This window comes from Thamnophis sirtalis, unplaced genomic scaffold (assembly GCF_051295495.1).
Source record: "Thamnophis sirtalis isolate CommonGarterSnake01/CBP01778 unplaced genomic scaffold, rThaSir2_p1.2 scaffold_10, whole genome shotgun sequence".
Taxonomy (NCBI): Eukaryota; Metazoa; Chordata; class Lepidosauria; order Squamata; family Natricidae; genus Thamnophis; species Thamnophis sirtalis.
In genome coordinates, this window is record NW_028261390.1 from 21,577,990 (window position 1) to 21,589,799 (window position 11,810).

Consider the following 11,810-nt stretch of genomic DNA (forward strand, 5'->3'; position numbering starts at 1 on the left):
GACTTTATTACTTGGAGAGGAGTGCTACTCCCTATATTCTTATTTTTTGCTACACATCCTTCCATTGCTAGGTATAGTAAGCAAGCTGCAGCAGCAGCAAGTAACGGAAAAATTATGATCATTTCTTTGTTTAGTTGCATTCCATTTACCTATAGATGAGATATTTTTATGAACAATAACTGTTCATAGATAACTATTCATAAACTGTTAATAACTATTTATGAACAATAACTCAGCTACATAATTTAAACAATCAAATTCTCTCAAAAATCACATTTCTCTACAACCCTCCTGATGGACTAGATGGTTTTGTTCTGTCTTACCTTTATCTAAAGAAATATAATTTCTAAAAGTTAAATCCAGCCATAGAAATACTTGAAATATCTCTTGATAATGGTAGGTCAAATGTTTCATTTCCCCATCTTTTTAATGCCTATTTGTTTGTCTTCACTCCAACATAAAATTCCATTTTTAAAGAAATAATTATTATTCAGATGAAGAACTCTTGTCATCTCTCTGGAGGACCAAGTTTTCAAGTACTATTACAGAATTTGGTCAAGTTTTGCAAAGCATAACTTCATGCTGAATATTTTTCATGGAACCTTTGACACTTGGGGTGTGCACACAAAGAAAAACACAAGCACATACACACCAATATGGACAGTGGGAGTAAACAGGCATAAAAAGAACTCATTTGCTATGTTGTTTTCTCTCTGCACTGCAAACTCTAAAACAGAATTTGGAAAGTTTTGGTTGAGAGGCATCCTGTGAGTACTCCCCAACTGGCCCATAGCATTTTGGCAGAAGTCTTTCCTCTCCATTCTACAGTCTCTCAACCAGAAATCACTCCAAATAAGAGGAATTAATGAGCAATAATTCCTTGTCACATCCCACATGGACCATTCTATTCCCTTCAGAAGAAAGTAGGATGAAGCATTCTCCTGTACAGAAAAATATGCTTCGTCGAAGAAGAGAAAGGGGAATAATCATTTGCCTTTTTCTGGGCAGGAGAAAGTACAGAGCAATTATTATTTCTTTTCTCTTAGTGCACAGAGAAAGTCCACTGTATCTGAGTGGAAACAGGGGACAGTTTTCTAATAATGACAAGATAATTAGCATGGAGTACATTGTGTACAGAACATACGGTACAAAAATTGATGTTCAACATGCCCAGAAGGTTTATAATCTTTACCACATAGACATCAGAAGTTAGAAAAAGTCCACTGTTTATTAGGAAGCAAAGACTAAACTATTAGAGAAGATTGCAGGGAGATGTAGGGTTCTCGTTAACTTTCTAAGAACATCTAAGTGTTGCTTGATATAAGCAACACTTAGAAGACAAAACAGAAGAGACAGATTTACTAATGAATAAAATTTCCACTTAGAACATGGTTGTGCACCAGATCTTACTAGATGCTATTAGTCTAGATGGACCATGGTCTAAGATTTGCTGACTAAGTCAACTTATTTTGATGACTATAGCAGTGCTTGCTTCAACGTTGTTGGGCAGCTTGGCATAAGGCATGGATTTGTGAGAGAGAAAAAATAAATAAAGCCATCATCATGTCTATGGAGATTCTCAGTCATCCCAGTCATGGTTGTCCCAAAGGTGCTTTTTCAAAAGAGCACTGGACTTTCTTTGTTTTGCTTGAAAGTGTTTTACTTGCCATCCAAGAAGCTTCTTTGATCCAGTTGAGTTCAACTTATGTTCAGCCGAAGAAGCTTCTTGGGTGAGAAACAAGAAAATAAAGAAATTCCTTTTTCATTGCAGAGAAATTAAACCTAGGTTTTCATTAAAAAAAACATGCCTGTACAATATAAATGGGTTATAGTATTTCATAATAAAACAAGTTGTGAGGAAACTAGATTAATATTTTCTGTTATCTTTTTTAACAGCCTACCAATTTAAGATTATGGAACAAATAAAGGACAGCAAATCTCAGACCCGACAGTCATTCCACTGATTGCTGTTTTCAATTGTAAATTCTTCTACTCCAATTTCTAGTAATCCTTTAGTTGCACAGTGGGAAAAAACCCACTGACTCTTGATATTTTATCACCACTATACAGTAAATCTTCAGGTTAATGCTACCTATATTCAAACTGAATATTCAAAATGAAGAATTCTGCATTTCCTTGTTTGAGGACTCTATGCTGTTTACCTTGTTAATGGGAAACGTATTTTGAATGTGTATATATATATTGGATAGCTTCCTATTAAAACAGACATCAGTTACTCTATCTTTGCAGGAAGTCAAGGAATGTCTTTTCATTTAGTGAATGGATTTGAGATCAACTGACTGGGAAACAGTCCAAAAATGAAGCGGTTGATGGATGCAATACCTCTTCCAGAAAAATACACTGGGAAATGTTTACTACACAACAGTCTTTAAAATACATCTAAGAATCTATTATTTAGACTTTTTAAAAAAAAAATTTTAAAAAATGAGGATCTTATCAGTCACATTTCCCATATCAACTTCTGAAAGATGTCTGTTAAGAACAGAATTGATACCTTTGGAGCACTGACTGATTCTAGGCTATTTGATTGTCACTGTGTTTTTGGTTGTTTGTTCTAAGAACTTGTGACAGAATACTGTAAGGCTATTGGCATACACGTCAATCATGTGGGCTTTCCACTCTGTTTCAAAATAAAGAAAAAGAGGCATGAGAACTTTTTACCGCCTATGAAATCAGTATCCTTCAGTCATTCAAGTCAAGATAATGAAGGATACAATGGTTCTAACCAACTTCTGAGAAATCCAAATGAAGAAGAAAAGAAGGGAGGGGGAGAAGGTGAAAGACCCTATGACAATTTGTGATACCTATTTTGTGACCTTGAAGCAACCTTCTACAGTTACTCACCTATATAAAATATGGAATTATTCTTAAAGCAGTCTTTGCCCCTATCAGTTTTCTGACCACCATACTTAATAAGTTATCAAGTTACCATTTTCTATTTTCTGCTTTCTTATCTCAGAGGCACTAAATTATAAGTAAAGAAAAGAACAATGTAAAATAATGCATTTTTTTTTAAAGTAGATGTAGGGGAATGAGGGATTTTGAACTCAGACTGCACCAAGCTGAAGGTGATGTAATTTAACCTGCTTGGGAAAAAAAACCTTTAAAAATCCATTAAAGCTATTTAGCAGTGTTGGGCCATCAGGAAAAGAACTTTTATGGCTCTCCAGATGTTTCAGGTTGCAAGACCTATTAGCAGTTATCACCAAAGTTCAGGACATCTTCTGCATTAAAGAAACAGCAGAAATTATTGAGACATGCTGAGGATTAATAACTTCCTTATTCCATAAAGTCACAGCTGATATTTTAATGCTATTTTAAAGGTCTTGCCTTTTAAAGTGCCACAAGTCTCTTTGTTGGAGGAGATAAATTTGGCTATCCTATGAAAATGACATTGGTCGTATTTTTATTTCTATAATCAGGCTAGCAACAGGGGAAAAAAATAGAAAACGCTTTTTTCCTCTTTCTCATTTTTACAGCTGCTTCTAAGTTTTTGTGGGGAGATCTGGCCACAGGGTCTCTGGAGTTACATCTGTTCTATTGCTAAAATTCTGGTTAGGAACTAGCATTACTAGAAGAGATTGAAAAAGTTCCATCTCACTCCGTTTAATAATTCCTCATGGGAACGGAGGAATGTCCTACTCCTTGGGGAACAAGGCTTACTGGTCTCTTAATTTTAAATTTACTACTTCCACACACATCCATAATGGGAATAGCATCAGGAATTCTAACACCAACCTCATCCCCCCCCCCCTTTAAAAACTATATTGAAAAGTCCTGGCTGTGATTTTCTCAGAACTAACCTGCTGTTTCCAGGTTATGGTTTCATTTGAAAATATTGCAATTTTTGCACTTTCTTTTAAATCTTGGCGCATTTACGATACAAACAAACAAAACAAACACCAAAAACAACCTTTTGGTGGTCATCACAGCAATACAATCATCATTGTCAATTACTGCTGAAACTATGCGCCCAAAGGGTACTAAAAACTTGAGAACTTGGGTCTTCACTCTTCCATTCGTGCTGCCTTTATTATTAGTGTCCAAGAAGTATTTCAGAACTAAACCCTCTTTAGCCTATCTCCAAATGGTAGGGAGAGACAAATCTTAAATCACCAAACAGGCTACGGTTACTTTCTTGGGGAATTTATACATATCCAAGGTTATTGATAGTTCAACTACAAGAAGAAGAGGGGGGGGCATAATTACTTTGAGGGGACCCTGGGTGAGGTACCCCTATCTTCCCTTCTTGCTTGCCCCCTCTCCACAGTTAACCATCCAGATGCGATTCCTGCCCGTCCCCAAAGCGTGGAGCCCTGGATCCGCGCCCCTGCGATCCGGTCCTCGCGAGAAAGACCGTCTAGAAAGAAGCGAGAGGAGCGTGGGGGGGGGGGGGGGAGCCAAAGGGGCGACGCGGATGCACCTTACCTCGCCTTGCCGGTGATAATGCTTGAGTGCCTTCCCTCCCTGGCCGAAGAGTTTGCCTTTCTTGCCGCTCCCCAGAGAGAGTCCCGGGTGGAAGGGGGCCGACCTGTTGGCCGCCTGGGTCGGCGTCTCGCCCATCAGGGTGGCCTTGATCGCGTTGGCCTTGGTGCCGTCGAGCTGGGAACCCTCCACCACCAAGAGCGCGGCTAGGAAGAGGAGAGGGCGGGAGGAGAACTTAGTCCAGCTCTGCATGATCGTCTCTACCCTCTTCCTAGACGTCTTCCTTCCCGGGGTTGGGCTGGGGGAGCGCAGTTGCTGCAAAAACAACAACAACCCCGGCCGTCGGAGCAGCGCGAGCAAAGGTGGGTGGGGGGAGCTCCCGATCAAGGTCTCCGGGGCGGCATGGTGGGGCGCCCCCCTCCTTCTCAGCAGGAGAGCCAGTCGCGGAGGAAGAGAAGGAGACGGAGACCTGGTCCCGGGCGGGAGGCGGTGGCTGAACCCGAGGAGGGAGCAGCCTCCCACCAGCGAAGCTCGGCTGGGACGTCTAAGGGCTCAGGAAAGAGCTCTGGATCCGTTCCCGCGTCCACGCCGCCTTTTACCGTAGGATTAAACCAAACCCAGATCTGCTCTGAGCGAGGACTGGCTTGGAGAGCGACGGCTGACAGCTCGCTGGCTAAGAATCCAGGCAGCCTTCCACCTTCCGCTGGCTGGTCCGGGGCATCCCGACACCAGGCTTGGACGTAAGATCGGGCGCTCAACTTGTTCAGGCGTTGAGTCCGCCCTCCCGTCCCGCTTTCGTCCGTCCGCCCGTCCCCAGCAGCCGCCTCCTCTGTTCGCCTTCTGCCCCCTTCGCTTTTATAGCTTCACCGGCGGAGTTCTCGTTTCCTCCGCCCCCCGGAGCCGCAGAGTGACAGGGAGGGGAGCTGACTCATTCCTGGAGCCCACTCCTCACCATCCTCCCGTCCCACTCGTCACCTTCCTTCCTTTCTTCCTTCCTTCCCTCCTTCCTCCTCCTCGCTCTCCGAACTCTTGAAGGTTTCTTGGGAAAAGTTTTCTTGCGCCTTTGCGCAAGGAGTGCCTTCCGTTAAGTTAAGGACTTCTGGTAAACCCTGAAGGATGACGACGGAGGGTGAATAACTGTGATCCCACTATTGGTTTAATTAATCCAGGATGGTTAGACTTGGTTATCCCAGCACATTGTCTCAACCTGGTCCAGGGCTCTGCCCAACAAAAAGTCTGGAAAGTTTTGACCCTATAGATCAGGAAGAGGAAGAAGAGAAATTAGGAGGAAGCAGCCTCTCTCCCCCCCTCCCTCTGTCACTCACACATGTAAACACACATGTGTTGCTCAGGTTTCACTGGAACTTCAAATATTTGCTATCAGATGAAATCCCATTGAAGTTAATAAAAAGCATTTGTTTCCATTTAAATTAATTCTGGAAAATGTCAACGGACTGGTGGGATCCATTCCTGTGTTTGTCCATTGTCTGCAACCAAACAGACAGGGTGCTATACTTAATCTGATCAAATTTGGGTGTCCTGCCTGGAATACTAGTAATCCCTGAAGTTTTCTTGGCAAAGTTTTTCAGAAGGAGTTTGCCACTGCCTTCCATAGTAGTAATTGTGAGAGGGATCTTGGAGTCCTAGTAGACAACCATTTAAATATGAGCCAGCAGTGTGCAGCAGCTGCCAAAAAATCCAACACAGTTCTAGGCTGCATAAACAGAGAGATAGAATCAAGATCACGTGAAGGGTTAATACCACTTTATAATGCCTTGGTAAGGCCAAGAATACTTGGAATACTGCATTCAGTTTTGGTCGCCACGATGTAAAAAAGATGTGGAGATTCTAGAAAGAGTGCAGAGAAGAGCAACAAAGATGATTAGGTTACTGGAGGCTAAAATATATGAAGAACGGTTGCAGGAACTGGGTATGTCTTTAATGAAAAGAAGGACTAGGGGAGACATGATAGCAGTATTCCAATATCTCTGGGGCTGCCACAAAGAAGAGGGAGTCAAACTATTCTTCAAAGCACCTGAGGATAGAACAAGAAGCAATGGGTGGAAACTAATCAAAGAGACAAGCAACTTAGAACTAAGGAGAAATTTCCTGACAGTTAGAACAATTAATCAATGGAACAGCTTGCCTCCAGAAGTTGTGAATGCCCCAACACTGGAAGTCTTTAAGAAGATGTTGGATAGCCATCTGTCTGAAGTAGTGTAGGGTTTCCTGCCTGAGTAGGGGGTTGGACTAGAAGATCTCCAAGGTGCCTTCCAACTCTGTTATTCTATTCTATTCTATTCCTTCCCAATATTGAGAAAGAGTATCTTGCCCAAGATCACTCAGCTGGCTTCATCCCTAAGATGGACTGCAATTGTTTCCCAGTTTTTAACCTGACACTTTAACCACTGCACCAAACTGGCTCTTTTAAATATATATAAAAAGGACAAAGGGAGAAGATCATTTGCAGCAGTGCATCCAGTGGTGACCATAAAGTATGTTGGCTACCATCACAGCTAATTATATAAGGCAGCTAGTACAATTCAGTTGTTTGCTCATTATGATTAAGAAGACCTATTTGCTATTAGCCAAGTGTACTATTGGTTAGAAAACTTTTCAGTTGCCACTTACCTCTTGTTCTGTATTGGAATATATTGTGAAGCTGGAGGAGACAAAAATTGGGGTTCTACCACAAAACCGCGGACGACAAAATCGCGGTTGACGAAAGCGCGTATGTGACGTCATCACAGCGCGACAAAAAAGATCGAAAAAGATCGAAAAATGTAAAAATAAAGCTAAAACCTTCCCCTAACCCCCCAAACCTAACCCTAAACCTAACCCTTAACCTAACCCTAACCCTAACCCTAACCCTAACCCTTAACGTAACGAAAAACCTAACGCTAACCCTTAACCTAACGCTAAACGTAACGCTAACGCTCTAACCCTAACCCTAACCCTTAACCTAACCCTAACCCTAACCCTAACCCTTAACCTAACCCTTACCTTTATGTGAATTGGCTTGCTGTAATTTAATTTTTATTTCAATTTTTCAATCTTTTTCGTCGTGTTGTGATGACGTCACATACGCGATTTCGTCGACCGCGCTTTTGTGGAACGTGCTTTTGACGGGTCACGAAAAATGGACTGGCTGACTATATGATGATTTGCAGTAGATCAACTGTAAACTCTCAAAACTGAACAAGAATAGAACTAGGAGGGGAAAAAAGAACTGTATTGCTGGAAATATCTTTGAATGCAGGTTTTTTTTAAAAGAAAGAATTGTGACTTCCTTGTATTCAGTTTGCAGCTCAGAATAGATTTCTGGGTTCCTAACACATTTGTAGTGATATTTGATTTCATTCACATTAGGTTTTGGTATCTGGAACCTGAATATTCAGGAACTGAATAATTGAAAACAAAGTAAGAAATTATGTATATCTAAACTCTGTCCGTTCCAAGGATTCTGTCAAATGTAACTACAAATACTTGATCAGAGGCCATGCTTTCCTTTAAAATCTTCTATTAGAGGATCACAATTCTCCTCTAAATGATTTTTATTAGTTCTCAAGAAGAAGCAGGAGCTTAATACTACTTCTATACCTAGCTTTCAACTTTAGTTATATTGCTAAAAAAGTAATGCTACTTCTTTGTCCTTGTCATGTTCTTTTTGACAGTATGCTTGTACTTAAAATGTTCCTTTACTTTGGATTGTTTAAACCAGGTTAGGATGCTAAATTAACTTCATTGAGCAAATAATGAAAGCCTGTCATTAAATATTTTTCCTTCATTGTGTTCTCCATTTTTTTCCTGTGTTTTGAAGGGTTTGGGGTGTTTTTTTTTAAAATAAAAGAAGAGTGGGGGAAAAAACCCTGAATATTCAGTGATAACTAAGCTGGCCATAAGTCATGTCTTTACAACAATTTTATATGTATGGAATTTAAGAGAAAATGAAGGAAAGCTTTGGATATATGTATGTAGCATAGCACATGCATACACCTTAGATCAGTGTTTCTCAACCTTGGCAACTTGAAGATGTCCGGACTTCAACTCCCAGAATTCCCCAGCCAGCGAATGCGAATGCTGGCTGGGGAATTCTGGAAGTTGAAGTCCAGACATCTTCAAGTTGCCAAGGTTGATAAACACTGCCTTAGATGAAGTAAATAATTAATAAATACAAGTTCTTGCCATCTTATACTGGGCTAATCAAAATGAGCACAGCAAGCACTGGTGCCTCTAGACAGATGTTTCTTTTTCACACTTAGATATAAGGGCCCACAACTCTGATCCTCTCTATCTAGCAAAGTCATGGGTATGATGGTAGCCAAACATGCTGCAAGCTTTTAAGGCATAGATTTCATAATAGGAGGCTAGAATATTAATCCAGAATTGTGTCTGGCCACATGCACTTGTATGGTATATACATGAAATAATGTTATGTTTGGAATATTTCATAGAGTCCTAGGGCTGAAAGGTACTTTGGGAGTCTTCTAGCCCATCCTCCTGCCAGGGCAGGAGATCTTATTGCATCCCAGACAAATAAGTGTTCAATCTTTTCTGGAATACCTCCTGCGGTAGTGCACCTATAACGCTGGGAGTTAAGTTATTCCATTGATTCATTGTTGTTACTGTTCTCCTTAGTTCCTGACTCGATCTGTCTTTAGTGAACCATTGCTTCATGTCCTGTCCTCATGTGCTTTGGAGAATAAGTCAACCCTCTTTTGTTTGTGACTGTCCTCAAAGACAGCGATCATATCATCCCTAATCGTTTTCTTTATTAGACTACACATACCAGTGGTGGGATATGACCCGTATGTCCAGGTACAGGTGTACCGGTGCCTGCTGGGAGCGCCAGGTACCGTTCTGGTATGGTGCTCTGGAGGGCCCACCTGCCCGTTCGCTCTCCTTACCACTATTTGAGCCGAACTGGGCTTTCACATACGCGCATGGAGTATACAGCACCTGCACGATGCTCTGCCAAACAGCTGGAGTGTCGTGACTGGTAAGTATGCATGCGTGCACTGCGCACGTTCATATGGTGGACGCTGGGCCCCGTTGCAGCGTACCAGTTGCAACGGGATCCAGATCCCACCACTGACAAATACCGCGTTTCTCATATGTCCTTCATATTTCATCCTTCAATTTTGATTCCTCCACTCAAAGGAGTTGGAGTCATCTCTTAGAATCTAGCAATATAACTTTAACTTGAAAGCTAGGTATAGTAATTCATTGGGAAAATAACTTTAAATTGAGATAAAACACTAGTCCTTTTCATCCCTTATTGTGAATATTAATTTTAGCAGCAATTCAGAGCATCTGGAAAAAGCTTTTCAATCCTACCAATTGATGTGAAGAACTGATCTTTTACTGTATCTCATTACATAAAAGTACTGATCACACACAATTAACAAAGAATATAATCTAGTGTTTTTTCAAGTTTAGGATTCTCTACAAGAATCTACCATTCTTTACAGAAGAAAATTAATGTGCATGTCTACTAATCATAAAAGATTATATAGTTCAAACAAATGTTCAAAAATATGTCTGGTAAATATTGGAAATGTAACCAAAAATCTGGCATGTGGTAGAATTTTGTTAAAGCGAAAAGGTTTTAGGGGGGAAATGCATGTGGTTAAAAAAGTTTCTAGGAAAATATATAGATTTTTAAACCTGAACTATTTTTATTAGGTATAGTATCAGAAAAAAATGATAAACAAAATGTATATTTAATATTGCATGTATTAACATCAGTTAAGATTGTATTTGCTCAGCATTGGAAAAATGAAGAAATACTACTAGATGAAGAGATAATTAAGAAGATATTGGACTGTGCAGAAATGGACAGACTTACACCGAAGATCAAACAGAAAGAAGATACAGAATACTATCAAGCATGGAATTTATTTTATTAATGTCTGGAAAAAAGAGGTAAAGATTAGGAATATAATTTGTATTGTTAAGCAAACAAAATAACACAGACAAGATGATGTTTATTAAGCACTAAATAAATGTAATAGTAGAAAATTAATAAAACTTTATTTAAAAAAAGATTATATCCCTAACTTGATAATTATGGATAAGCCCTAATTTGAAAATTATGTAAGTGTTTTTCCTTTTCTTCCCTTTTAATTATTTATCATCTTCTCTGATGTAGGGTAAAAAGCTTGCACACTTTTTGGTGAACTTGAGTTGAAGTAATAGAAGTATTAGCTAACACAGATGTAGGATTTTAATATTTTTTAAAATATGGTTGAAGTCCAGAAGTTAAATGAATCATGAGTCACGTTTCTTGTCCCTCTTACATGGGCGGCTCCTGTGTTATAAAATGCATATCTGGGATGTTCACAAGTCACTCAATAAAATCTTCCCTTTCCTTAAATTGAGGAAATGTAACTTCAAACATAAATAGTAGATGGTCGAAAAACAGGATAAGAGAAGTCAGAAAGAACAAAATATATTTCTATCTTATCCAAAATAATATTTCACATATGGTATTCATTGGCCTCCCTTCTGCTGTTGTTTATATTAGACAACCATCTTAGAACAGAGCAGAGTGATTTAAAAGTATGTTTTGTAATTATTTTGTTCAGAGATTTGCAAATCAATTCAAAAGCCTCGTCTTCGAGTAACAAGGTTGAAAATGTGAAAAAAGGATTTATAATAAATAAATTCAATGATTTTAGATATCTGTAAAGCTTAAATCATACCAAAATATGAGTGAGGGTTTCAAGAATAATCCACAGGTATAATCTGGATAATGTTTTTGAAATCTGATGCAAATTGAATTGTTTTATCATGTTTTGCTCCTGAAAAGTCTGTGAGGCTACTTGTATTTCAAGACAATTAGCCAATGATTTCAAAACTAGAAGGTAAAGGTGAAGATGGCAATAGGATTCACATAGAGGAACAGATACGAATACTAAGAGACAATTTTTTTCATCAAATCGTAGACTTAAAACACATAAATGTGCTGGTAAGCACTGTATACACTATATGTGGCCAAACAACTGTGGCCTCCAATTATGCAATAAGGTTTTTATTATTTTTTCTCAATTCTATGCAAAGAACGACCAGCCATAATGTGCAAATCATATTTATGCATGATATTACCAGCAAGCTGTTCACTTTAATATGCTAGATTTCTGCTTTCAAGGACTCGTTTTCCCATTTTCCATGAGAAACACATTTCCTATGTGATCTAATGTAGAATACACAAATAGACACTCTCGGGATTCTACTATTCCACATGTGTCGATTAGTTGCATTTTAATTGTCTTCCATCTTTAGTTGACCTCTCTATTTCCAAAGGTTTTAAGCCAACTGTTTATACTTCAAAAGCTGCAAAAAGTCATTTTGAGTTGCTCGAC

General features: G+C 39.4%; 1 protein-coding gene across 1 annotated transcript in view; it reads right to left on the minus strand.

The window, feature by feature from the left end:
* Positions 1–5,287, minus strand: part of DKK2 (dickkopf Wnt signaling pathway inhibitor 2) — a 54,250-nt gene extending 48,963 nt beyond the window's left edge. Inside the window, exon 1 of the mRNA XM_087724184.1 lies at positions 4,450–5,287. Within this exon, the coding sequence (XP_087580310.1) occupies positions 4,450–4,698 (249 nt within the window). The 5' untranslated portion in view covers positions 4,699–5,287. The remainder of the gene's footprint in view (positions 1–4,449) is intronic.
* Between the last annotated feature and the right edge of the window lie 6,523 nt (positions 5,288–11,810).